At 41.6% G+C, this 26,204-nt stretch overlaps 1 protein-coding gene across 1 annotated transcript in view; it reads right to left on the reverse strand.

Moving 5' to 3' along the window:
* Nucleotides 1-1,221: 1,221 nt before the first annotated feature.
* Nucleotides 1,222-26,204, reverse strand: part of NINJ1 (ninjurin 1) — a 58,621-nt gene continuing 33,638 nt past the window's right edge. The window contains exons 2-4 of the mRNA XM_069083742.1: nucleotides 17,712-17,943; nucleotides 6,007-6,172; nucleotides 1,222-2,420 (exon numbers count right to left, since the gene is read on the reverse strand). Coding sequence (XP_068939843.1) covers nucleotides 6,018-6,172; nucleotides 17,712-17,943 — 387 coding nt within the window. The 3' untranslated portion in view covers nucleotides 1,222-2,420; nucleotides 6,007-6,017. The remainder of the gene's footprint in view (nucleotides 2,421-6,006; nucleotides 6,173-17,711; nucleotides 17,944-26,204) is intronic.

Raw genomic sequence — 26,204 nt, forward strand, 5'->3', positions numbered from 1 at the left:
TAAAGAGATGATTTGGGCTAAAAAAAATAAAAAAGGGATGTCACAATCCTCCCCAGTCTTGGCCATAAGCTTGCTGCCTGATCTTGAAGAAGTCCTGTTCCCTACTGTTATCTCGTCTGTACAATGAAAGACTTGGACTCTGTTATTTTTAAGGTCCTTGTCAGTTCTAATTCTTAATGCATGCCCAGAAGCCAGTGCAATAAGAAGGCTCTGGGACCTGGGACCTCAGGAGCTTACAGATTGCCCAAAAGGTGAGATCCCTGCTCCTACAACTGCTTTTAGGACCCGAGGTCAATTATCTCCCTTTCCTGGGAGAACGAATCCTATGACCCTGGCAGGCCTTTTTCTAGCCCTTGTTCCCAAGGACCAAGCAAGTCATCTCCACCTGTGAATCACTCCTGTCCTGAAGATGTAGGTCAAATACCTCAGACGCTACTCTGAGATGTCTCTTCCTATTTCCTCTTCTCTTTGGAAGGGTAGAACAGGAAAGTCACCTTCATTTGTAAGGACCCCAGGACTTGGAGCAGCTAGGTGGTACAGTGGATAGAACACTGGGCCACGAAGATTTCAGTTCAAATCTGGCCTCAAACGCTTACTAGCTGACCCTGGGCAAGTCACTTGATCTGTTTGCCTCAGTTTCCCCAGCTGTAAAATGGGGATAATAGTACCTACTTCCCAGGGTTGTTGTGAGGATCAAATGAGATAATGTTTACAAAAGTTTTTAGCCCAGTGCCTGACACATAGTAAGTGATATATAAATATTAGCTATTATTATTTCAGAATAAGAACCTTAGACCTTGAGGATCATCGAGTGAGCAGGGGTCCTTGACCTGAGGTCCATAAACTTTCAAAAAAATAATCCAAGATAATTAAGTTTCCTGTGTATTTTATGCCTTTAAAAACAGTGTTCTGAGAAAGGATCCATGTGAAAAAAACAGTTAAGAACCCCTAAACTAGGGTAAGCCCCTCATTTTATTGGAAGTCCACAACGTTTAAGTGACTTGTCCAGGGTCCAACAGAGAGCAGCCAAATTGGGTCTAAACTTGTCTCTACATCTAGAGCTCTTTCTACTTCAGTAGAAATCTAATACATTGTGGCAGCAGAGAGTTGGATTGCCTTTCCCTGAATGTCACCACCACAAAGGAACAATCCAACCCTCGTTGGAGATTATCACTGACAGGCCAGTCAACATGTCATAAGAAAATAGTAACAACAAAAGGCTTTCCTTGGGAAATAAGAGTATGAGAAGCTTTATTTACAATTCCATTTTCTTTCAGAAAAGATTTCATTTTTAACTACAGCAAGAAATGACTCAGATGTTTTCTTTTTCTTTCTCGTTGCCCCTGGTTGGATGAAAGAATATCCCTGTGTGCAGAGGTCTCAAGCCAACCTAAGGAACAGGGGAAAATTCTGATACTGTCTCTTCTGAGCCTGGCCTGGGGATGAGGGTTCTATAAGAAAGCAGCAAACAGGAAACTGGGAGCCCGCCATCAAAGAGGTGAGTGCCAGCATTCGCCTAGGAACAGAGGCAGCCCAGCCAAAGCAAATCTCCCACTTGAACAGTGACTCAGAAACAGGATGAAGGAAGAAGGCCTTTTGGCAAATACTACAGGTCAGGCCACAAGGCTACCCTGTGGTTAGCAATGCTACAAGCTGCTTTCTAAGGAATAAAGAGCCCAATTTCTGCTCCTAACAGGTGAAGGGAGATGCTGAAGATCAAAAGGTCCTAGCGTGGTTTTTAAGGGCATTTTAATTTTCTTTTAAGTACACGGTGGCATAAGGAATTCAGAAGGCACAGGGTGCTGAGGTTGATTCTCCAAATCTGTCCAATTGTTCAGCACCTCTAGGGAGACAGCCTCCAACAGCCAGGGATGGGGCCCAAAGGGACTCAGACAAGCCACACATGGAAAAGCCCTGGTTTCTGCCACAGAAATAAGAACTTCTATTTGTTGTCCAGTGATTTTGCAGGTGTTCTACCACTCTGAATACTCTCTGGTCTCTCAGAGGGCTTCCCATCCTGTGGCCAGGCACCTAGTAAAATGTAGGCTTCCTGAGAGCAGGGATTATCTTACTTTGGGTCTTTATGTTCATAGCCCAGTGCCTTGCACATAGTCAGTGTTTAATAAATGCTTGTTGGGATAAATTTCTTCAAGAGGGAAAGGACAGAGTCCCAGTAAGATTTCTTCTGCACACTGAATGAAATGCCTACCCTCCCTCCCCACCCATCTAAGACAATGTGTTCAGATGCATGTGCCAATGAGTAATGGTGATGTGTGCTCCAGGAGAGTTCAATCAGGAAAAATATGGAGGGAGAGGAAGGTTTTCTTAGGAAAAACCGACGTCCTCCTTGCCTTTAGAGAGAAGCCATGGCTTTGGTGAATTTCTTACACCATGTGATTGCAGGAAGGGAATGATGTTTTCTGTTGGAAAAGAAAAGGAGAAAAGTAAGACTGATGCCACAGTCCCTTGCTGACAATCCATGCTTTCTTCAAGGCCCACATCAAATATCCCCTTCTCCATGAAGCTTTATGATTTCCCCAGCCAGAAGCCATTTCTTTAGCACTTTATATTCACCATAGGTACATATCAGACCCAAGTACAGGCTCCATGAAGGATTGCATGTCTTTAAAGGCTCATCACCAGAAGGTTGGCCACTTGTGACACCATCTGGCAAGACATGGCAGGGTCGGGGCGGCCAGGTAGCACAGCAAGTGAGAGCACCAGCCTCAGAGTCAGGATGACCTGGGATCGAATCTGGGCTCAGACGCTTAGCACCCACCCAGAAACACCTGGCCGTGTAACCTTGAGCAAGTTGCTTAACCCCAATTGCTTAGGGGTGGCCAGGTGGCTCAGTGAGTAAGAGCACCGGCCCCAGTGTCAGGATGACCTGGGGATGGAATCCGGGCTCTGATACTTAGCACCACACCCAGAAATAACTGGCCGTGTAACCTTGAGCCAGTTATTTAACCCTGATTGCTTAAAAAAAAAGACACGGTAGGGTTGTGGTCTACACTATTTCATTTTTGTCTTTGTGTCTCTAGTATCTTGGCAAAATGCCTTACTTTTAGTAATTAATAAATTCATATTCATTGATGACTGCTGGGGGGAGTGGTGCCCACACTAATGAAATCATGGATCTTTCACATGTTAATATGCAAATTCCACATTCTAACTCAAATCTTGTTCACCCATTATTCTTTCCCTCTATACTATCAGCTTGGTGATCTCATCAAGTCCCATGGGTTCAGTTACTGTTTCGATGCAGGTGTTTCCTAGACCTCTATATCTGGGAGTAGAACCTAGTCTCCCTCCCAACCTCCAGTCCCGTATCACTACCTACCACTGGACATCTCAAGCTGGAAGTCCTGAAGACAGCTCAGTTTCCAAAATATCCAAAACAGAACTCATTATCCTTCCTCCAAACATTCCCCGCTTCCCAGTTTTCCTCCCACTGTCAAGGAGAACATCATTCTCCCAGTCACCCACACTTACAACCTCCATTTCATCCATGACTCTTCACCCTTGTTTTCAAATCTTATTGTTTTTACTTTCACAAATCTCTCCTATATGTCCCTTCTTTCCCTGACACAGACATTTCCCTTGTATAGGCCTCCTATACTATACATAGACTACTGCAATAGCCTTCTGACTGGTTTCCCTGCCTCACATCTCTCCCCATTCCAATCCATCCTTTACTCAGATGCTAAAGCATTTTTCCTCAAGTGTAGGTCTGACTATGCTATTCAATAAATTGCAGTGACTCCCTATTACCTCCAGGATTAAATATGTTTCGCATTTAAAGTCCTTCACAATCTTGATCCTTCCTACCTTTACAGTCTTCCTGTACTTTACTCCTCTCCTCATTCTCTACAATCCAACTACTCTGGCCTTCCAAACAATACTCCATCTCCAGTCTCTGCTTCTGGCTAGCCTCTATCACTAGAAGGCTCTCTCTCCTCACCCACAATCCCTACTTTCCCTGATCTCCTTCAACACACAGTTCAAATCCCACCTTCTGCAAGAGTTTTCTGCCCCTACTGCCAGTCCTTCCACTTACCTTCCATTTACACTGTGTATGTGCATGCTATCACCCCCATTAAATGTGAGCTCCCTGAGAGCAGAGAACACGTCATTTGCCTTTCTTCCAGTACCTTTTACAGTACCAGGCACACAACAAGCCTTTAATCAATACTTGTTGATTGACTATTCATCACACATTCCTCAAAGGAAGTGATCATGTCTAATTCATCAATATCTTGCCTGTCTCTCATCTAATCCCACTGCTGCCACTTTAAGAGAGGCCTCCATTGCCGTTTACCAGGATTGTTCTAATAGCCTTATTACCAGTGTTCCCACTAGACTCCAATCCATCTTTCATTTAACTGCCCAACTACTTCATAGATCTGGTCATCATGTCATTCCTCTACTCAAAAGTCTTGATGACTCCCTAGAAGTTATTAAATCAAATTCCATCTCCTTGTACCTGCCATTCATTCAAAGCCTTCTCCTAACTGGAGCCCATCTACTTTTCCCATCTTATTTTCTATTCCCTCAACACATTCTACCCTCCAGCCATAGTGGACTCCTCTCTGTGCCCTGAATACACTCTTTGCATTCCTGGCTTATTTTCACTTTCACTAATCCCTGGCCTTGGCATGTTCTTCTTCCTTCCTTCCAACATATGTTTTGAAACCAAATTCTTATGCTACCTCCTCCAAGAAGCCTTGGCTAATACTTCATCAGATCTCCCAATACACTTATCATGTAGCCCCATGTATCATAACTACCTTTGTCTGGGTCGTATTCCCCAAACAGACTGTAGGATTCAAGAAGGCAGAGTCTCAATATTAACTGTGCCTAGCCTAGTACTCAATACACTTTATATGCTTAAAAAATACTTATTGAATTGAATCTTTATAGCCCCTCATTATAGCTTAGAAGTTCATTACCTATAGCTTAGAAGTTCATTACATATATTGCAACAAGTACCTAAGTAGCACAGTAGAGTGTTGGATTTGGAGTCAGGAAAACTTGAGTTCAAATCCTGCCTCAGACTCTTGCTATGTCAAGGAAGGTAGGAAACATTGGGCTTGGAGTAAGGGAGACTTGAACTAAAATCTAGCCTGAGACACTTCCTAGCTACATGACGCTGGGTATGTCACTTAAATCTATCTGCCTCAGTTTCCTCAACCATAAAAAGGGGATAATAAAGCACATACCTCACAGGGTTGTTATGAAGCTCAAATCAGATAATGTTTGTAAATATTACAGTGCTGGGCACATAGAAAGTGCTTAATAAATTCTTCTCTCCCCTCATGTGGCCCTGAGCAAGTCACTTAACCGTTCTCAGTCTAGTTTCTTCTGAGTAGGAATAATAGTAAAATTTACTTCTCAAGACTGTCATGAGGAGAAAATGGGATATTATATGTAAAGTTCTCTGTAGACCAAAATAAATTTTGGCTATTGTTATTAATAGACACTTAATAAATGACTGGTAAATGAATGAATATTATAAGAGATATGTCTTAGGGGATAGGAGGTAGTGACTTGAGAGATTGCCAGGGGCTCTAGGGAGAAAGTTCTTTCCCCAGTTTGTCAAAAAACATCCTAACACAGGGTTTAGCCAGTTCAGGTCTCTTAATGGCTATTTGCAAAAAGCCTTGGATTCATGTCACAAACTCTATTCAGGCTACTTAACATGGTAGGAGGTTTTTTGGTTGGCTTTTTTTCCCATGAGAAAATGGTCAGTGCTAAGAAACATGATCTTATTCTTAACCCTACCATCCAGCTGGGCAGGACACGTAAAATGTTTACCTGGATTCTTCAGGTCACTGGAGAACCACAACCCTGACCTCCATAGAGCCATATCCACTCTGTATCTAAAATAGATCCCTCTGAGTTAATTGAAGTCTGGTTTCTTAAAAGAAATAAAAAGGGGGGGTAGTAATAGTTAGGAGAAGACTGGGCAAAGGAGTGGGAGAAGGAAAGAATTTTCTAACAGCTCACCTGAATAAACTCTACTGCTGGGCAGAAATATCAACAGATGGTTTCTGAACTCCAAACGCCGTGATGAAGATGTTGACAACAACAATGATGAACACCAGTCCTGTCGCCAGGTTGTTGAGGAAATCCAGTTTTGCGTGCTTGGCAGGATTATTGAGATCATACTTTACTATAATCAAGGGAAAAGAAAGAGAAATGGAACAAGTTGGCTTTTATCCAAACACATACATCCTATGTCTTGGTATATATTTTAGCTTTTAATTTTAAAAAAGCCTTTCTGGGATGCCCATCAATTGGGCAATGGCTGAACAAGTTGTGGCATATGATTGTGATAGAATGCTATTGTGCTATAAGACATGACAAGCAGATTGGTTTCAGAAAAACCTGAGATGACTTCTATGAACCTGATAGAAAGTGAGGGTCGCTACGTGACACAGTAGATGGAGTGCCAGGCCTGGAGTCAGGAAGACCTATCTTTCTGAGTTCAGATCTGGTCTCAGACATTTACTAGCTGGGAAAGTCTCTTAACCCTGTTTATATCATTTACCAGGAAATAACAAACCACTCCAGTACTCTTGCCAAGAAAACCCCAAATGAGATTAAAGAGAATTGGACACAATTGAAAAATGACTAAACAACAAAAAAGTGAAGCAAGCAAGGCCAGATCATTGTGCATAGTAACAGCAATTTTGTATGATGATTGACTCTGAATAACTTAGCTATTCTCAGCAATACAATGAAACAAGAGAATTCCAAAGGACTTAAGATGACAAATGCTATCCACCTGATAGAAAAAGAATTGATGAATGGAGTCTGAATGCAGTTCAAAGCATACTTTTTTTTTTACTTTCTTTTTCTTGTTTTAGTTTCATTCATTCATTTATTTATTTTGGTCTGTGCTCTCTTTTGCAACATGGCTAATATGGAAATATGTTTTGCATGACTGCACATGTATAATCTATATCAAAGTGTTTGCCTTAAAGAGGAGTGAGGGGATGGAAGGAATTTGGAACTCAACAATTATAAAAAAAAAAAAAACAAATGTTGGGGCAGCTAGGTGGCACAGAGTAGAGCACTGGTCCTGGAGTCAGGAGGACATGATTTCAAATTTGACCTCAGACACTTAACACAAAAACTAGTCGTGTGACCTTGGGCAAGTCACTTAATCCCAACTGCCCTCCAAAAAAGCAAAAAAAAAAATCCAAATGTTCAAAACTGTTTTTACATGCCATTGACAAAAATAAAATAAAAACTTAGTTTAAAAAATTTTTAAGAGCCTTTCAATGAGAATTAAAATGAGAAATTGACCAGCCTACAAGACCAAAGACCCACCTGAAGAGAACTGAGATAGTGCTACCATGATGGTGGAATAAAAAATATACTTCCTAGCTCTCAGTTTTCCTTCTCCTGCCTAAATATTTGTCATTCTAGAGAATACAGCCTACAATAGCTATTAAGGGCTTTTTTTGTGGGGGGGGGGGGGAGAAGGAGGATTGAAGAGTACAGAAAACTGTTAACGGATGCATATCAGCAATTCTCTGTAACTTGTAACTTACTGTCTTTGGGAGTTGCCTGGGGGTACTGAGTCCATGGTCACTAAGCTACCATGTATCACAAGTAGGACCTGAATCCAGATCTTACTCAAGCTAAGGTCATTCTGGGATTCACCACACTATATTTCTATTTCTATTACCATCCTAAGTAATGAGCTTTGACTTCCGAGCCCAAGAGATATTCTAGTCCAAATCCGTCCTTTTACAAATAGGAAAATGGAGTGACTTACCAACAGGCTTCAGCCACAAAGGTGAGATCCAGAAGGAGAGTCAGGATTTGAACCCAGGCTCCCTGATTCCAAATCTAGTGCTCTTCCCACTATGCCACACTGTCTCCCACAAAGAAAAGCAGCTTTGTGTGGGCGCTATTATCCCATCAATGACACGGAGAAAGGGAGCTGCACCTAACCTCGATACCGTGTATTGTAGAGAACTGGACGCTGGAATTCAGGTCTCACTATTTCCAGATGACTCATGGTTGTCTATTTCATCAGTCATTGATTTGGCTTAGACACAACCTCCTATCAATAGATCTTTAAATCAAAAGGGTTCAAATCTCTGTTCTTCTGGAAAAATCACTTCAACTCACTGAGACTAGTTTACTTTTCTGCAAAATATAAGCAATGGAGAAGGAGTTCAAAAGAAAGAGCACTGACTCTGCAGTCCAAGGACATGGGATTAGATCACATTTTTGACCCTTGCTACTTATATGATAACCTGAAGCAAGTCACCACCTCCCTGGTCTTCAGTTTCATTGTTAGTAAATTGTTTCGATCGTGTCTGACTCTTCGTGACCCCATCTGGGGTTTTCTTGGCAAAGATCCTGGAAAGGTTTGCCATTTCCTTCTCCAGCTCATTTTACAGATGAGGAAACTGAGGTTAAGTGACTTGTCCAGGGTCAGACAGGTGGAAGTGTCTGAGGTTGGATTTGAACTCAGTTCTTCCTGACTCTAGGACTGGTGCTCTATCCACTGCACCACTTAGCTGCCCATTAAATAAATAAGGATTCTTGATTAGGTGACTTCCAATGTCTCTTCCAGCTTTAAACCTATGCTCCTATTACCAGATGATCCCTATGGTTTATACCATCTCTAACTTCTGGACCCAATTCAAATGCCACCTCCTTCATGATGTCTTCCCTGATTCCTAATTTCCCTCCCTGACACCTCCCCTTCCAGAACAATTAGTTCAGGCTCTGATGTTCAGAGCACTTTGGATTCAATTCAATTCAACAAGAATTTGTTAAAGTCTGGGTTAGAGTTAGATGTCTGAGATTTCAAATTTTCCTGCATAGGATCATGGGATTGAATATTTAGAGTAAGAAGGGACCTTAGAGGTCATTGAGTCTTCTAATTATAGTTTTTATGGGGAGTTTCAAGAGGACCAGCATCTCTGGTGTGAGGGTTACTCATCCACTTTTGGTGTCCACCTGTCCCCCAACTCTCATCTGTGCCTCCAAGAATCTGAAGCATGTACAGCTACAGACACACAACAAAATGAAGATAAAGACACACACACACACACACACATCACCCTGAAGCCCCCTCTCCCTCCTCCACTATATACACACTTCTACTGTAACTGGAAATGTTCACTTCAAGTATTTCCTTCCAGCATTTGGAGTCTGGTTGCTGTTTCTTCATTTCATTTTGGCCTGGGAAGTTTTGTGTTTCTCACTTGAGGTTTTTTGGTTGGGGAGAAGTTGGCCTAAGAGCCATCTTTTTTTTGTAATAGTGGTGGGAGGAAAGAAAAAAATTCAATGTCTGCAGTGAAATTTTATGTGTTTAAGTCAAGTCAACCTGCGTGCTGGGTAGACAGACACAAGTGATACACTTTGAAGCAGCTTCTAAATGGGAGCAAGGCACTATAAGTAGTAGAAAGAGCAGTGGAGTTAGAGGTCATGGGTTTGAATCCTGGCTCTATCACTAATTCCTTGGATAACCCTGGGCAAGTCATTTTGTCATCTAAACAAAAGTTATCTGATTTATGTGGGCCTGGAGTCAGAAAGATCAGAGTTCAAATCCAGCCTCAGAGACTTACTGTGTGACACTGGGCAATTCACTTAACCTCTTTTTGCCTCAGTTTCCTCAACTCTCAAATGGGGGGTGATACTAGCACCTACCTGTTCTGAGGATCAAATGAGATATATTTATAAAAAGTACCAGTCCTATATAAATAAAGCACTATATAGATATTTATTTCCCTACCTTCCCTTGATTTGTAAGGTCTCTTCTGGCACTATATCCTTTGATCTTATGAAATCTTCTGAAAATTAGGAACCAAAAGGTATTTCTCAGATTGAAAGGCATCTGAAAGTAACCAGTGCCCAGGGATAGAGAAGATATTCCCCAGTGGTGTCACCAACTAGAGCTTTGAAAGTCACCTCCTGGCCTAGCCCAGGGAACTCCAATATGGAGACATCACTAAGAGAAACATGAATTCCTCTGAGCACCTGTCCTAGGAAAGAGCCATTCCAGTGGGTTAGTAAGAACCAAAGGTGATTTAAATGGGGAGTGTGCAGCAAGGATTAAAGCTTCTTATCTGTGTCAATACCCTTTTCCCTAGAGTGAGAGCCCTCCTCTATCTCTCCTTTCAGAGAATCACAAAATCTCAGATTTGGAAAATACCTCAGAGGTCATTTAGTCCAACTCATAGCAGACCAAGATTTCTCTTTAGACTACAGCATTAATGACAAATGATCAGGGAGCCTGTGCTTTAAGGCTTAAAGGTGAGGGGGAATCCATTGTCTCCTGAGGCAACCCATTCCACTGGAGGACAGCTTTAATTTTAAGAAATGTGACCCTGGGGGCGGCCAGGTAGCACAGTGATTAAGAGCATCGGCCCCAGAGTTGGGATGACCTGGGATCAAATCCAGGCTCAGACACTTAGCACCCACCCAGAAACACCTGGCTGTGTAACCTTGAGCAAGGTACTTAACCCCAATTGCTTAGGGGTGGCCAGGTGGCTCAGTGAGTAAGAGAACTGGCCCTAGAGTTAGGATGACATGGGATCGAATACGAGCTCAGATATTTAGCACCACACCCAGAAATAACTGGCTGTGTAACCTTGAGCAAGTTACTTAACCTCAATTGCTTAAAAAAAAAAAGAAATGTGACCCTGAGTCAGTCACTTAACCCATGACTGCCTGTAAAATGGAGAACATAACAACACCTATTTCACAGGGTGGTTGTGCAGATAAGAAGAGATAATATTTATAAAAAGTTGGCATTTAATACTTATCCTTTCCCCCCTTCCCATCAGGTCTAACTCTGCCTTTTTGTCATTTCTATCCATTGTTCCCACTTTATCCTTTGGGACCAAAAAGAATAAGTTGCCTCCTCTTCCCATAGGCCCTCTCTTCAAATGCTTGAAGGAACTGTCATCCCCATTCTCCCACACTCACCCAGGTAACACATCCCCATATCTTTATATGTTCTGGTCTCCTCAATGGCTTCCTAAAGGGACTGAAGAATCAGTGGGAGAAGGGTAAAGTGATAAGGCTTCCAGGGTTTACACTATACCTGAGGAAGGACAAGATTCATTCATCAACAAATCCTGAACCTGTAGTGAACCTATGTGAGGAATGTCAGAGGCAAAGAAAGATGATACAAGACTTAGTCTCTGACCTTGAGGAGGCTACAGTGTAATCAATGAGAAATACATACTAATGTTGCTGATCCTTCGTTTTCAAAGAGAACCAGGGACATCAAGGGGTGACATCATGACTTGCGTGTAAATTGAATTCAAGTGAGGCAGAGTTGTACAAAGCCATCAGCCTCATTTTCTCTCCCAGAGTAACTGAAGTCAGTGGCAAAACAAAAGTCAGGATGATTGGTAATGGCTTGGGATGCAGTAGATGACCTTGGCATCTTCAATTTCTGACCACACTCTGAGTGCCTTCATGGCTGTTGGAGCAAATTGTCCTCATTTGACCAGTCTGCTGGGGAAGTGGTCAGATGTCTTAGATAGACATCCCCCTGACTCACTACAGTTTGAGGTCCATCAGTTGCCCTTAACCTGGTTTAGCCCATCTGCCAAACCAGGGTGTGGCTCCTGTACATGCTACAGATTCTTGGAGCCACAGGTGAGAGTTGGGGGACAGGTGGACACCAAAAGTGGATGAGCAACCCTCGCATCAGAGATGCTGGTCCCCTTGGAACTCCCATAAAAAGTATAGTTAGGAGACTCAATGACCTCTAAGGTCCCTTCTCCTCTAAATATTTAATCCCATGATCCTATGCAGACAAAAATTTGAAATCTCAGACATCTAATAGACTCTAACCCTAACCCAGAATTTAACAAATTCTTGTTGAACCAAATTGAATACAAGTGCTCTGAACATCAGAACCTAAACTAATTACTTTGGAGGAAGATGGCTCAGGGAGGGAAGTCAGGAATCAGGGAATACATCATGGAGGAGGTAGCATTTGAATTGGGTCTGGAAGGAAGAGTAGGCCTTTGAGATATGCAGGAGAACATGCCAGAGAAAGGGAGTGATATGAGCAAAGGCACAGAAAAAGCAGGATGCTGAGCAGGCCAGATATTTTGGGAGAACACTGAGTTGTCCAGTTAGGTTGATTGTGTTATCATAGAACACCATGATCTCTGAAGGGTAGCCCTCTGAAGGTAATCTCATTAGCTCTGATTCATGCACCAGATACAATGTAAAAGATGCCAGCTAGGAAATGCACACTTGGAAAAGGAGGTGGTCCCAGAAATGGATAAATGGATGGATGGATGGATGGATGGATGGATGGATGGATGAATGAATGAATGAATGAATGAACAAACGAACGAATGAATGAATGAAAGAAAGAAAAAGCACCTACTGAGAGCTTACCATGTGCCAGGCACTATGTTAATTAAGTTCTGGGGACTTGTACAAATACCAGCAAGGAAGACATTCCCTGCCTTCAAAGAGCTTATATTCTAAATGGGGAAGTTAATACATAAAGCTCAAGTATTTCTAAAATATATTTTAGAAATCAAATTAATAACAGCTAGCATTTAGACAGTATTTTAAGGTTTGCAAAGTGCTTTGCAAATGGTAATTCATTTGATCCTCACAATAAGCCTGGGAGGTAGGTGATATCATTGTCCCCATTTACAGTTAAACTGAGTGAGATTAAATGATTCACCAGGGGCACACGGCTGGTAAGTGTCTGAGCCCAGATTTGTACTTGGGTCTTCCTAACTCCAATCCTAACTGAAATAAGTAGTAAACACATACAATTAGGAGCCAAGGTAAGCCCTTGATGCAAATGCAGTGCCTCAGACATTGTAGGTGTACCTGTGCTAACCTGAAAGGGACTCCTTGATTCTTTCCCCTAATTGAATGCCCATTACACAGAGCCCATATAGTAGCCTTGCTAATTTCCAGTCAAAATAGGGCAGGGAGCAGGGGTGACTTCCAAATGCCGGGGACATAGATCCAAAGTACATAAAAGTATTGAGATAGAATGTGAAGGAGATGGTGGAAGGCACTGTGCAGGTACCAATCCAACTAGCCAGAGAGGACACCTAGAAATTGAGTAAGCTGTGACTAGTCCCTGCTATGGAAATTAGGCATAGAATTATTTTCTCAGGTCTCTCCAGGCCACATCTGAAGACAAAACTTTCCTCCTCAGACCTAAATGAAGTGTCAGAGTAACCAATGGAACCAGAAGCCAATAAGAGGAGAGATGGAGGCCACAGACCCTGTTTTGAGGAGGAAGCTCATGAAGAGACTTGGCAGTCTGGCCTCTCTGCTTCAAGGCCAACCCTTGGGCTCTCTATGAAATCTGCCCACAGTCCATATAAAATGCCCAGTTTTCCAAACAGCTATCCATTGCTGAAAAGCCTGATTCACTATAGAGAAACTCAAGGCTTTGGCCAACAGCAGGATCATATGTCTTTACAGAAAGGGATATAATAAACCTAACCCAAGTCTTCTTCTCCTAGGGGAGTTATTCAAAATCCTGTTGACAATTCATAAAAGGTGGTTGGCTGCTGGCCAAAAATAGGCAGGCTTCTCAAGGAAAAGCCACGGAACTCCATTTGGGAGGAGATCATAGGAGCACAGATTTCCAGTTGAAATGAACTTTAGAGACTTTCTAATCCAATCCCTTATTTTATCTATGAGAAAATTGAGTCCTAGGGAAATTAAGTGACTGACTGAGATTACACAGGAATTACACAGCAAAGCTGGGATTTGAACTTACATTCTCTGATACCAAATCCATTCTTGGGTGAGCATGGTGCATTGAGGAAGAAACAATGAATCAAAGCCCTCCCCAGCTGATATAGTATGCTAATAAGGCACATATCATCCATCCCTCAGCCATCATCCTTTTTAGTAAATGCACCACAAGTATCCAAAGGATACTAGATCTAGAAGTAGAAGGATCTCATAAGTGATTTGGTCCCTTGCCTAATTTGACATAAAGGGAAACTGAGGCCCAGAGAGGGTAAATGACTTACTCTCAGTCATTCAGCTAGTAAATATCTGAGCTGAGATTTGCACCCAGGTCTTTGTGACCCCAGGTCCAGTACTCTAGCAACTTTGCCTTCTCTGTAACTTCCCCTCCCAAATACTTTCCTGTCTTTTCTCTGTATGAAAGTCAAGGAAGGGAGAGGAACTTCAGATCTCTTATTCCTAGACTCAGATGATATTTCCTACATCTGTGAACCTCATGGATTTCTGAATGCACACCTTCACCCACTCACCACCAGGATCTCAGAAATAACTGATTTGGAAGCTGAGGAAACTGAGACCTAGAAATGAGAAAGATATGCCAGAGGTCACCCAGGCAGTAAGAAGCAAAGCCAGATTTTGATCCCAGGTCTAATAAACTTCAAAGCCAGTTTGGGTTTGGTTTTTTTTGCCACTGTACCATGCTTCAATTTTATTTTATTTTTCATTTATTAAGTGCCTACTGTGTGCCAGGGTAAGAGAGGGTTGTTTTCATCTTCTCAGTTTACTTCCAAACAATCAGTTGGCACTTGCCAATCCCCCAGCTCTGCTTAGAGCCCAAAAAAGCCTTCACCAAGTTTCTATTAACCTTGGAACTAGGTCAGGAATAGGCTTGATCCTTGAATCAGGTCAAATATTATCTTCCTGAAGCAGGAACTGGGAGGAAATGGTCTGTATGGAGGGCTATTGGTGGGGGAGGAGAAGAGCAGGAAAAAGAGAAAGAAGAGGGAGGTTTGGGGAAGAACAGAGACACAAATGATGCAGGGGTCAATAGAGAAAAGAAGCTAGGGGTTTACTGCAGCAAGTTCATTTCTGATTAGAGGATCTGAGATCTATAGTTAGCCATCTTATCCAGCCCCTTTATTTTATAGATAAGGATACTGAAGCCCAGGAACCAAAAAAAAAGAGCTAGCATTTGATAGCACTTCAAGGTCTGCAAAGTGTTTAAATAGGTTATCTGGTTTGGTTTTCAAAACAGCTTATGAGGTAGGTGCTATTATCCCCGTTTTACAGATGAGGAAACTGACCTACCCAGGGTCATACAGCTAATAATTATCAAAGACAGGATTCAAAGTCCAATAGCACTGTACCAGCTAGGTAAATTTAATGAGGAAGGTTAAGAAATTTACCCAAAGTCACACAGACAAGTGGCACAGCAAGGATTTGAACCCAGGTCCTCTGATTCAGGTCAGGAGAACCCAGGTTCTCCTGTATGCCTCCCAGCACTTGATCTCTGCCCTTCCCCCTGCTCTTCTGTGAACAATTCCATCTGTAGCTGAGAGCACACAGATCCTCCCCTCCTTCACATTGTTCAAGTCCAAAGCTGCTGTCCTTTGACTAATGTTATCTTTGGACTCTGGAATTTGAGGCCTATTGAATTTGAATCACAGTCTAGTCCTAACAAGATCAATGCAGGGGCCCAAGAATTAAGCCTCAATCCAACTGGTCTTGAAGATCCAGACCCTGATTAAGGACTGTACAACAGCACCCCCCAACACTAGTGTGAGTGCCTTGTGTGACTGAGAATCTAGGGGGTAGCTTTTCCTTCCCATCCTCTGCCTTACAAAAGCAGACTTGGGGCTCCACCCCTCATCTTTTCAGAGGTAGAAGACTAAATGTTGCACCTGCTGCTAGACACAGTCAGGGTGTTGGTTTTACTAAACAGCTTTTTTCCTTGCTTCTTCATCTTTGTTACAAAGGTAGAGGATTTGAGTAAGATATATTTGGAAATGAAGAACAAAATACATCAATAAAAATAAGATAAACATAAAACAACAAGAAAGACTTAAGATATTAGATTGGGTTAATGATTCATAAGTCTATGGGTGCCTGGGCTCATTCCAAGCCAAAATACTTTCATCCTGAATCATAACTAGAATTGCTTCCACGTACAGTAATACCAGGGGCCTACCTGCTCTCATGTGGTGATCTAGGCTTACCTCTGACCCACAGGTCCAAGATGACTTCATTACTGCTTCACTCCAAATGCCCCTTCATTGCTCAAATTGACTTTTCCCGCCCCAGAACCAACATCTAACTACTTGGCTGTTTTCCTGACCTGGCAACAAGGACCAGGTCCTTCAAGCACATGGAGATAAGGACTTCAGAGGTCAGCACCAAGGGCTTTAGAGATGTTGATAGCATGATGTTGTCACTCTCTTACCCTGGGACACAGTAGGCACTTAATAAATCTTGATTTCCATCACCCATCACTGATCCCCATGGCAGAGGCTCCATGCTCAATGCATGCCTGCTGTATTACTCAAAACCACAAACCTCAGATTATGCAAGTGTGTGTACGTGTGAGGCTGGACCTCCTCTGATTGCTTCTCCTTTCCCTTCAGCCCACACACTCCAATGTGATGCAGGGAAAAGAATATTGGCTTTGAACAGCAAAATATCTGGATTTGAATCCCACTTATTAATATAATGAGAAGTAATATAATATAATGAGCAGCAGTGGTAGTCTTAGAGTTGAAGAGACCTGAGTTCAAATCCCACTTCTGATAAAGGGCAAATCATGTAACCTCTTAGAGTCTGAGCAACAATTTAGGAACTCATTTAATAATAATAAATGTATCCAAACAATGTGAGTTCCCCACAGAAGAACACACATCCTTCCTATATTTACCTATATTGATATGTCTCATGACCAACGTACATTTAGCACTTTCCATTTTACTAAGGACTTTAACTTATTTACTTACTTGATACTGGAAGGTAAGCAGCACAAGTGTTACTATCTCCATTTACAGATAAGTAAACTGAGACCCAGAGAGGGAAAATTACTTACCCAAGGTCACATGTGTAATAAGTGGCAATTCTAGAATTTGAAACCACATAGTCTGATTTCTCAGCTCTTCTATGTGGCTAATTGGATAGAATGTTCAACTTGGTATCAGGAAGCTCTGAGCTGCCTAAGACATGTGCTAGCTGGATTTTTCACTTCTTAGCCTCAGTTTCCTTAGCTATTAAATGGAGTTAATAATAGCATCTATAGGGTGGCTAGGTGGCACAGTGAATAGAGCACCAGCCCTGGAGTCAGGAAGACCTGAGTTCAAATTCGGCCTCAGACACTTAATTAAAAAAAAAAAACCTAGCCATGTGACCTTGGGCAAGTCACTTAACCCCAATTACCCTCCAAAAAGCAAATAATAATAATAGCATCTATATCATGGAGTTGTTGTGAGAATCAATGAAATAACATATATAAAACATTTTACAAGCTGAGGAAACAGAGCATCAGTGGAATTGACTCCCCTAGGGTCACGCCGCTAGTTAAGTGACTGAGCCAGGATTTGAACCAGGCCCTCCTAAAATCCACAAATCTGCTTACCACACTCTGCTACTTCCTATGATTTCAGTTCAGTCAGTGTTGGGGACCAGCAATGATGCCAGCACCCTAGTAGGGCACTGCTAGCAAAGTTGTAGCAGAGAGCAATGAGCATGTCCACATCAGACCAAGCTGAGGAAAAGCTCACCTAAGGAGTAACTATCAGGGCTTCAAAAGGAAACCATCTGGTAGTTTCCAATTTCATGTTAACTAGAGGCTAAGCTTAACTGTTTCTATCAAAGGCACATGTTAGTGCCCTATAAATTTTCATACTATGGGACAAAGCTTCTATCACCCTACCTTAGTTACTCCTTGGACTAAGCCTATAAACTATTGGTGATCTGCAATAGATAATGAATAGAGTACATACCCAGAAAGATCAGCAGCACGCCCACTCCCACCTGGAGTACGAGGGAGACAGAGATGAGAACAATGAGTGGAACAAAGAAGGCAAAGGAAGGTCCTTGTTCTATCACAGCCTTTAGCTGGGAGGCATTGGCCATCAGAAGGGCAATGTCCAGCATGCTTTCAGCTGCACTCTTCTTGTTAGCGTAGTGGTTCATGTTGATGGATCTGTTCCTCCAGCCCCAGCCAGCAACAGACTGAAAGGGGAGAGTGAAAAAGGACTAGTTAACAAAAGGACATGTGCAGAGTTTCAGAAAACTGAAGAGCTACAAGACAACACTGTGGCATCAGCTAATAGCTCCCATTTATACAACACTTTATGATTTTACCCAAGACTTGGTTTGCAAGTGCAAGGATCATAGAAACATGGCTTTAGTCCTGGACACAACCTTAGAGGTGACCTTTTAATGAGGAAACTGAGGCCCAGAGAAATGAGGGAATTTGCCCAGAGTCACCTGGATATTGAGCAACAGAACTGGGATTTAATCCCAGATTCATCAACTTTTCCATGGTACCATCATTTCACAGAGAAAGGAACTGAGGCTAAGAGAGAGAAAAGGACCCGAATGGCAGGTAAATGCTGAAACTGAGACACCGGAGAAAACCACTTTTCTCTCTTACTACACTACAATGCCTGAATCTGTCTTGGATTCCACAAGCACCCAGGAATTTTTATTTAGCAAGCTTATCCCCATATAGTTTGCTTCTTAAATATGAATTAGGATAAATACATCTCCTTGAAACAGATAAGGAAAAAAATCAGGAGGGTCAGAAATATATTATTGAATGGATTATTTAGCTATTTCCTCCCTTTTCCCTTATTAGGAAATTGGAAAGACACCAAGGCAACAAGACAGAGAGTCTAGGAGACCAGGCAGCACAGTAGAAAAAGTATCGACTGGAATCAGTGTGAGATTAAATCCCACTTCTGATGCCAAATAAGAGTTACTTAGCTCTTCTCAGCAATGCTATGATCTAAGACAATTCCAAAAGACTTATGATGAAAAATGATATCCACATCCAGAGAAAGAGCTATGGAGTCTGAATGCAGATCAAAGCATATGATTTTCTTTTCTATTTATTTTTTCTTTCTCATGGTTTTTCCCTTTTGTTCTGATTCTTCTTTCACAACATGACTAATGTGGAAAGAGGTTTAATATAATTGTACATATATAGCCTATGTCAGATTTCATGCCATCTTGGGGAGAGGGGAAGAGAGGGAGGGGGAAAATTTTGGAACTCAAAATCTTATAAAAGTGAATGTTGAAAACTAAAAATTAATTAATTATTTTTAAAATATGAGAGTTGTATGAGATGACTTCTGAGGTACCTTCTGACTATGGTCCTATGTTTAGAGTATTTATTCCTCTCCTCTTTATATGGACCGAGAGTAGCTTCACTATGCCCCAAGATGCCTAAGTTCAGTCTCCTTCAAAAAGTGAGGTGGGGAAAGTAACAGTATAACATAGTGGTGAGAACACTTGGATACAAAGTCAAGAAACTTGGATTTGATTCCTGGTTCTGACATTTTGCAACCTTATAGAAGAGGCATAAACTTCCTAAATTTTTGGTTTCTTAATCTGTTCAATGTAGATAATAATGCCTGCAGTACCTGCCTCAAGGAGATTAAATGAGATAATATAGCCTGTCCCAAAAGTCATAGTGCTTCAATAGCTTAGAACTGCCCTAAGATTTTAGGATGGCCTGTGTATGTCATGTTGCTGTGTGGGAACAGCATTCCATAAACATTTCTTCTCCACTCAAAAACTTACAGAGTTTTATCCCCACAACAATGTTATAAGGGAGGCAGAAATTATACCCATATCTTCTGCAGAGCCATTACCTCAGCTTTCTCATAGGAGCTTTTCCCCCAAACACTAAAGTCATTCATTCACTTAACACAATTTGGGGTTTGGTTTTGGTTTGATTTGTTTAGATTGGGTCTCCCTAGCTCACTAGGGTTCCAGAGTCCACTCCTACCAATCCCAACCTGTAGGGAAGTTTGAACCTGTTCAGTTTTTTCTGACTTGGCAGGTTTGCCCCTCATTGGGCAGGCTAGTGACCTTCCCCTCCTAGGAGTTCACGACATTGGTGCTGGACTTTGGGCAGACACTCAATCAGTTTTTGACCTACTTACTGCATTCAGAACTCCCAAGCAATCCACCAGCCACAGCTTCCCCCAGTGGCATGAACGACACCAGCACAACAGCTTTAACTGTCAGCTACTAAATTCAAGGACCTGTGCCTAGCAGTATGGGGGATACAAAAAATGAAGATATTGGCCCTGTTTCAAAGAGCTTATACTCAAGTTAGGGGTGCCAGGGTAGACAAAATGTGCATATATAATGATAAAAATAACTGATATTTATTTAATATTTAAAAATTTGAATGACTTTGCACACATTACTTCATCTGATCCTCATAACCTCCTCATGTCTGTCATCAGGGCAGAATCATATAGTAATTAAGTATTATTATTTTTATTATTATCTTCATTTTACAAATGAGGAAACTGAGACTCAAGGGGGTTGAGTGACACAAAATGTCTACAATAGCAACCACATCTCATTGGGTTGGGGAGAATAAGGAGTGTAAGTAACAGTGGAATCTCCCACAAAAGACTGAGGCAGCTAAAAGGTGCATAATGCTCAATGTTGGCAAACTATAAACCTGGCAGTTCCTCTCTATGGATCTTCCTATTATTGACCTGGGTTCCCATTTATCTTAAGTCCAAGGCCTCTCTTGGTCTAACCATCAAGCTACCTAGCCTAAAGACATTGGATCATCTTTGGATCTTTTTGACCCAACAAGCCTCCATTGGTCCGTGGAACTAACAGCCTCCTACCACATCCCATAAACATCCAGAGGTTGGTCCTACCAGGGAAGTTGGCTGGTATGCCTCATAGGTAAAGGAGATAATCATGCAGTAATTAAATGAATGTCATTAGTATTTTTTAAAAAGTGAAATCAGATTATAGTAAAGTGGAGAGAGTACTGGACTCAGGAGATTTGGGTTTGATTCCTGATTCTGACACTTACTGTGTGACCCCACGCAAGTCAACTTCAGTAATGAGAGACTAGAAAACCAGAAGTGGCCATATAATTGTAGGCCTTGAATGCCAAGCTAAGAAGTTTGGATTTCATCCTGTAGGGAATGGGGAGTCATTCCAAGAGAATCAATTAGCTAAATGTACTGTCACTTCAAAAGCCACTTGGCTTACGTTGGACTCCAAAAGTCAAAGGGACAGAAGAATGTGCTCCTCCAAAGAAAGACCTTGTGTGTGACTACACCTTACAATAGCAAGTACTTGAGTATACTATACAGTTAGGAAATGTCGGGAAAGGTATTGAAAATTTTGATTTTTAATTAATTTTTAAACCACAGGAGTAAATTAGGAAAAAATCAATCAAGTATGAGTGGAACCTACTTCCATTTAAGAACATCTTTTCAATTATCATCAATTTTCAATTGAGTACTTAGCATAGTGTCTGGCACATATTAGGTACTTAATAAATGTCTGTTAAATTGAAATGAATAATATTATTTTCCCCCAAGGAAAAATGTTTTAAAAATCATTACTATTTTCTTTTCCATCTCACTTGTACCTAAAACTTCAACAATGGCTGTGACCCCTGTGAGTCTGTTTGCTTGGATTATCTCTCAATAAAGGCGCTAGGTTAGCGTTGTCAACAAGCATTTATTAAGTACCTACTATATACTTAAGTATTAATTAAATTACTTAAGTACTTAAGTATTAAGTACCTACTATGTGCCAGGCACTGTGCTAAGCAGAAAGGCTAAACAAAACATAAGACAGTCCCCCCCCACTCTCCAGGAGCTCATGATCCAATGAGGAGAAAGTATGCACATATTTATGAACAAACAAGCTATATACAGGATAAATTGGGAGTAAACTTATGAAGGAAGGCACTAAGATTAAGGAGGACTGAGCAAGGCTTCTTGCAGAAGGTGGGACTTCTTTAGCTGATACTTGAAGGAAGCCAGGAACAGGAGGAGAAGGAGATGAGGAGGGAGAGTATTCCAGACATGGGGGCAGCCAGAGAGACTTGGGAGGGAGAGTTGTGTGAACAAGGAGCCACAAGGAAGCCAGTGCCAATGGATCACAGAGTATGTGAAGGAGGCAGCATTATAAGAAGACTGGAAAGGTAGGAAGGGACCAGGTTATGAAGGTCTTTTTTCTTATCAGAGTGAGAAACTGAGATCTACTTAGTCAGTCAAGGATAGAATGATTCTGGTCAGATCTGGTCTAGTTTTCTGTATCAGCATTCACTTCTCTTTCCACATAGATTCTTTCAATGCAGAGTCCAAACAGTTCCAAAGTGCATAACAATTCACATGATCAAAAGGAGGCCAGGGGAGAGAGAGAAAGAAATTAGTGAGGATTTGGGAGGGAGGAGGAAGAAGAGGAGAGAGGGGAAGAGAGAAGGGGTAGAAGAAGAGGGACAGGGGGAGACATCTAATGGAAGAATTCTTCAATCAAACCTCCTGGATAAAAAGTGAGGAGTTTCCCGATTCTAATGAACTCCTTGACCAAGCAGGAGATAAAGCATAGAAAGAGAAAGAGACAAGAGTCCTAATATGAAGGAATAAATCTGGTCCTTTCATGCCATTAGGACTAGACCCAGACATGAGCCATATTTTTATGTTCCCAAAGGAAAGCATGGGTAAGGCCACAAACTAAAGACAGTAATTTGGGGGACACCCCAAAATATTACACCTAATCCGAACAAACTCAGAATTTAAAAGCTGGGTAGTAGGTTAGGCAGCTAAGTGATGAAAAAGAGAACTGGACCTCAGTTCAAATCCATGACCCTGGGCAAATCATTTAACCTCTCCCAGCATCAGTTTCCTCATCTGTATAATAGAGATAATAATAGCACCCACTTGATAGGGTTGTTTTGGGAATTAATAAGATAATATTTCTAAAGCACTTTGCGAACCATTAAAGCACTATATAAATGCTAGCTATTATTAGTAATATATTTTATTTTTACATTAGTCTTCTCCCCTTCCCAGAGAGCCATCACTTGTAAGAAAAAAAAAAAACAATTAAAAAACCAGTTGAGCAAAACTAACCAAGACATAAACTAAGCATGACAGTGGATGTAATGCTTGACATCCTTAGTCTTCCACCTCTAAAAAAAGAGAAGGAGGTATATTTCCTCTTCTCCTTTTTGGGGCCAAGGTTGAATATTATAATACAGTGTGAAGTTTCGAGGGATTTTGTCATTGTGCTTTCCATTTATATTAGTAAAGTTATGGTGTATATACAAGCAACTATTATGATGCCATATTTTGAATAATAAGGCTTCATACTTTCCAAAGCATTTTCTCCTTCATGGAATCAATGACACTATTGGATGTTAACACTTCTTCCTCCTCAAGTTATCCTGTATTTCCTTCTCTGTGTCCCTGAAGAAAATTACTACACCTTTAGGGCAATGATTGGTTTTTTGGTTTCATTTTTAGCATTTTTGTCTTTGCAATCCCAGAGCCCAGAACACTACTGCAGGCACTTAATAGATGTGTTTCAAATTCTCAAGGGCCTACTTATGGTTTCCTATTTTGTTTACATTTGAACATAGCATGGATACATTCCCTAAGAGCATGCAGCGACTTTGCGGTTGTTAAGCAAGTCTTAGAACTGTAGTGATTTGTACCAAAGATGACTGTTTTCTAAAGATCAGAGGGGAGAAAAAACAATGTGTCAGCAACCATGGCTCATCCTTCTGTGGTCTCTGGTTGGACATCAAAGGGAGGAATGGCTAAACCAGCTCTTCATTATCTGAGATTATCTCTATAGGGGAAAGTCCAGTGCTTTCCTCCCTTGGCCAACCTGCTGAAACCTATGTGAGGTGAGGGAGGGGTGAAGGCAGGGAGAGGGAGAAAGGAAGGGAGGGGGAGAGAGAAGGAGGAGGGGATGGAAAGAAGAGAGAGGAGGAGGAGAGGGAGGGAAGGAAGAGAAGAAGGGAAAGAGAGGAACAGAGAGAATATAAGCTTGAAGGAGTACTACACACCCTCTTTGAGTATGTTTCAAATCAGAATCTTAGACCTGGAAGGGCCTTCCTGAATTTATAAATGTAGTAACTGAGACCTACAAAGGGGAAGGGACTTGTCTAAGACCTTATGGCAAAGCAGTAGCAGAGGGGCAACCAGGTGGTGCAGTGAATAAAGCACCAGGCCTGGAGTCAGGAGGCCCTGAGTTTGAATTCAATTTCAGACACTTGAGACTAGCTGTGTGACCTTGGGCAAGTCACTTAACCCCAATTGCCCTGCCCTCCCCCCTCCAAAAAGCAAACACACACATACACACACAACAGTAAATTGTGTGACCCTGAGCAAGTCACTAACTTCTATCTGCCTTAGTTTCCTCATCTTTAAAATGGGAATAGTAAATATCACCTACCTCCCAGGGTTGTTGTGGGGGATAATATTTGTAAGGCACTTTTGAAGACTTTGCTTTGAAGCATTCTATGAATGTTCACTGTCATTATTATTTTTTAATTTTTTCGTTATGATTTTTATTGTTGGAAATTTCTTTTGTATTTACTTTGCACATACTTATCATCTTATAAGATGTTACCTCCAGGAGAATGTAAGCTCTTTGAGGACAGAGCTGAACATTTTCATCTATAATTCCAGAGCCTAGCACAGGGTCCAGCATACATCAGGTGCGCTATAAGTGTTCAGCAAATTGAAAAAGGGGAAATTTAGAGATATTTTAAACATGGAATGGGCTATTTTGTTAGAGAGTACCTTCCTTGTCTGAAGAAGTATTCAAACAAAGGCCAGATAAGCACTTGTCATAGTATAGATGGTATTCCCCCATTAGGTAGAGGAATCAATTAATTCAATTCAAATCAAATCAATTCCATAAACATTTAATAAATACCTACTCAGTGCCAGGCACTGTGCTAATCCCTGAGGATACAAAAAAAGAGACAAAAGACGAAAAAAGAGATAAAAGACAGCCCTCAAGGAGCTTACAGTCTAATGGGGGAGACAACATGCAAACAAAAACATACAAAGCCTGCTAAATACAGAGTAAGTGGGAAATAATTAAAGAGAGAAGGCACCTGGAATCAAGAGGGGCAAGGAAAGGCTTCCTGTACAAGGTGGGAATTCAGTTGGGACCTAAAGGAAACCAGAGAGATCAGTAGTCAGATGAAGAACATTCTGGGCATGGGGAAACAGCCAGAGAAAATGCCTAGACCTTGTACTTCCAGGATTTGATGTACATTGTATATGTATAGAGGAGCAGCCAGGTAGTGCAGTGGATAGAAGGAAGGACCTGGATTCAGTCAGGAATACCTGAGTTTGAACTCAGCCTCAGACTCTTCCTAGCTGTGTGACCTTGGCAAGTCACTTAACCCTATTTGCCTCAGTTTCCTTATCTGTAAAATGAGCTGGAGAAGGAAGTGGCAAACTACTGCAGTATCTTTGCCAAGAAAGCCCCAAATGGGGTCCTGAAGAGTCAGACAGGGCTGAGAATGACTAAAGAACAACAAATATGTATAGAAGGCAAAGAGGCTGGAGAACCCTTTTCCAGGGGCAGCAAGATAGAGCAGAAAATTAGAAATCTGTGTGACTCCTGAGAACTGAGCTAGTTAGACTTAAAAAGAATCCCTGGAGTGTCTTTGGGTCCCACCGCAGGCATGGAATGCCTTGGGGACTCCGGATTCATGCTAAAAAAGCTTTCACTCGGTTCTTACTCTGAAGGGAAGAAACAGGAAGGAGCCTCTGGGCAAAGGCTGGAGCAGGGCAGGAAATGTTTTTCCAGAGCCATGCAAATAGTCTGCAGTCTATTTGAGAGTCTGCGAAATTCCCTGAGGTCCCTGTTGTAATGTCATGCCAAGGAAAGGCAACTTCCCAAGGTTCAGAATACCAGCATAGGTGCTCTCCATTTTATTCAGTGACCAGCCAAGAACAGAGAAGATCAAAACATGACATCATTCAAAATACAGCATTTACTAAGGATGATTAAATAATCTCCAAGTACTACCCCACCCCAGGACCTTCCATTCATTCAATCAATTACAAAGTCCCTGTTCTGAATACTACTCCACCCCTAGGCTGTACCTTCATTTAGTCCATCACAAAGCCCCTCTTCTCAAATGGAGATTAGTTTCCAAACATAAGTAAAGTACATTCACTTGTTCAACCATAGAACACAAAAAGGTCAAAAGTTCCCCACCCCTGGATCACAATTGAATCTACCCCAGAGTTACATCAAGTTTAAGTACAACACTTAATACCCAAATGGAGGTCTTTTCTTCATCTTGACACGAGGCAAGTTCTCAGCAATCTTTGTTCCTGGGGAGACAGGGCTTAGCAAGGCCACAAGATACATTGCCAGTCTCTTCATTAATTCATCCTCTGTCTGTAGAACAGTCCTAGAACCCCTGAAAACATTAGCAAAACCCTCTCCCAGGATTT

This window comes from Petaurus breviceps, unplaced genomic scaffold (assembly GCF_028583685.1).
Source record: "Petaurus breviceps papuanus isolate PSGF00001 unplaced genomic scaffold, PetGlider_PUasm1.0 174, whole genome shotgun sequence".
NCBI classification, from domain to species: domain Eukaryota; kingdom Metazoa; phylum Chordata; class Mammalia; order Diprotodontia; family Petauridae; genus Petaurus; species Petaurus breviceps.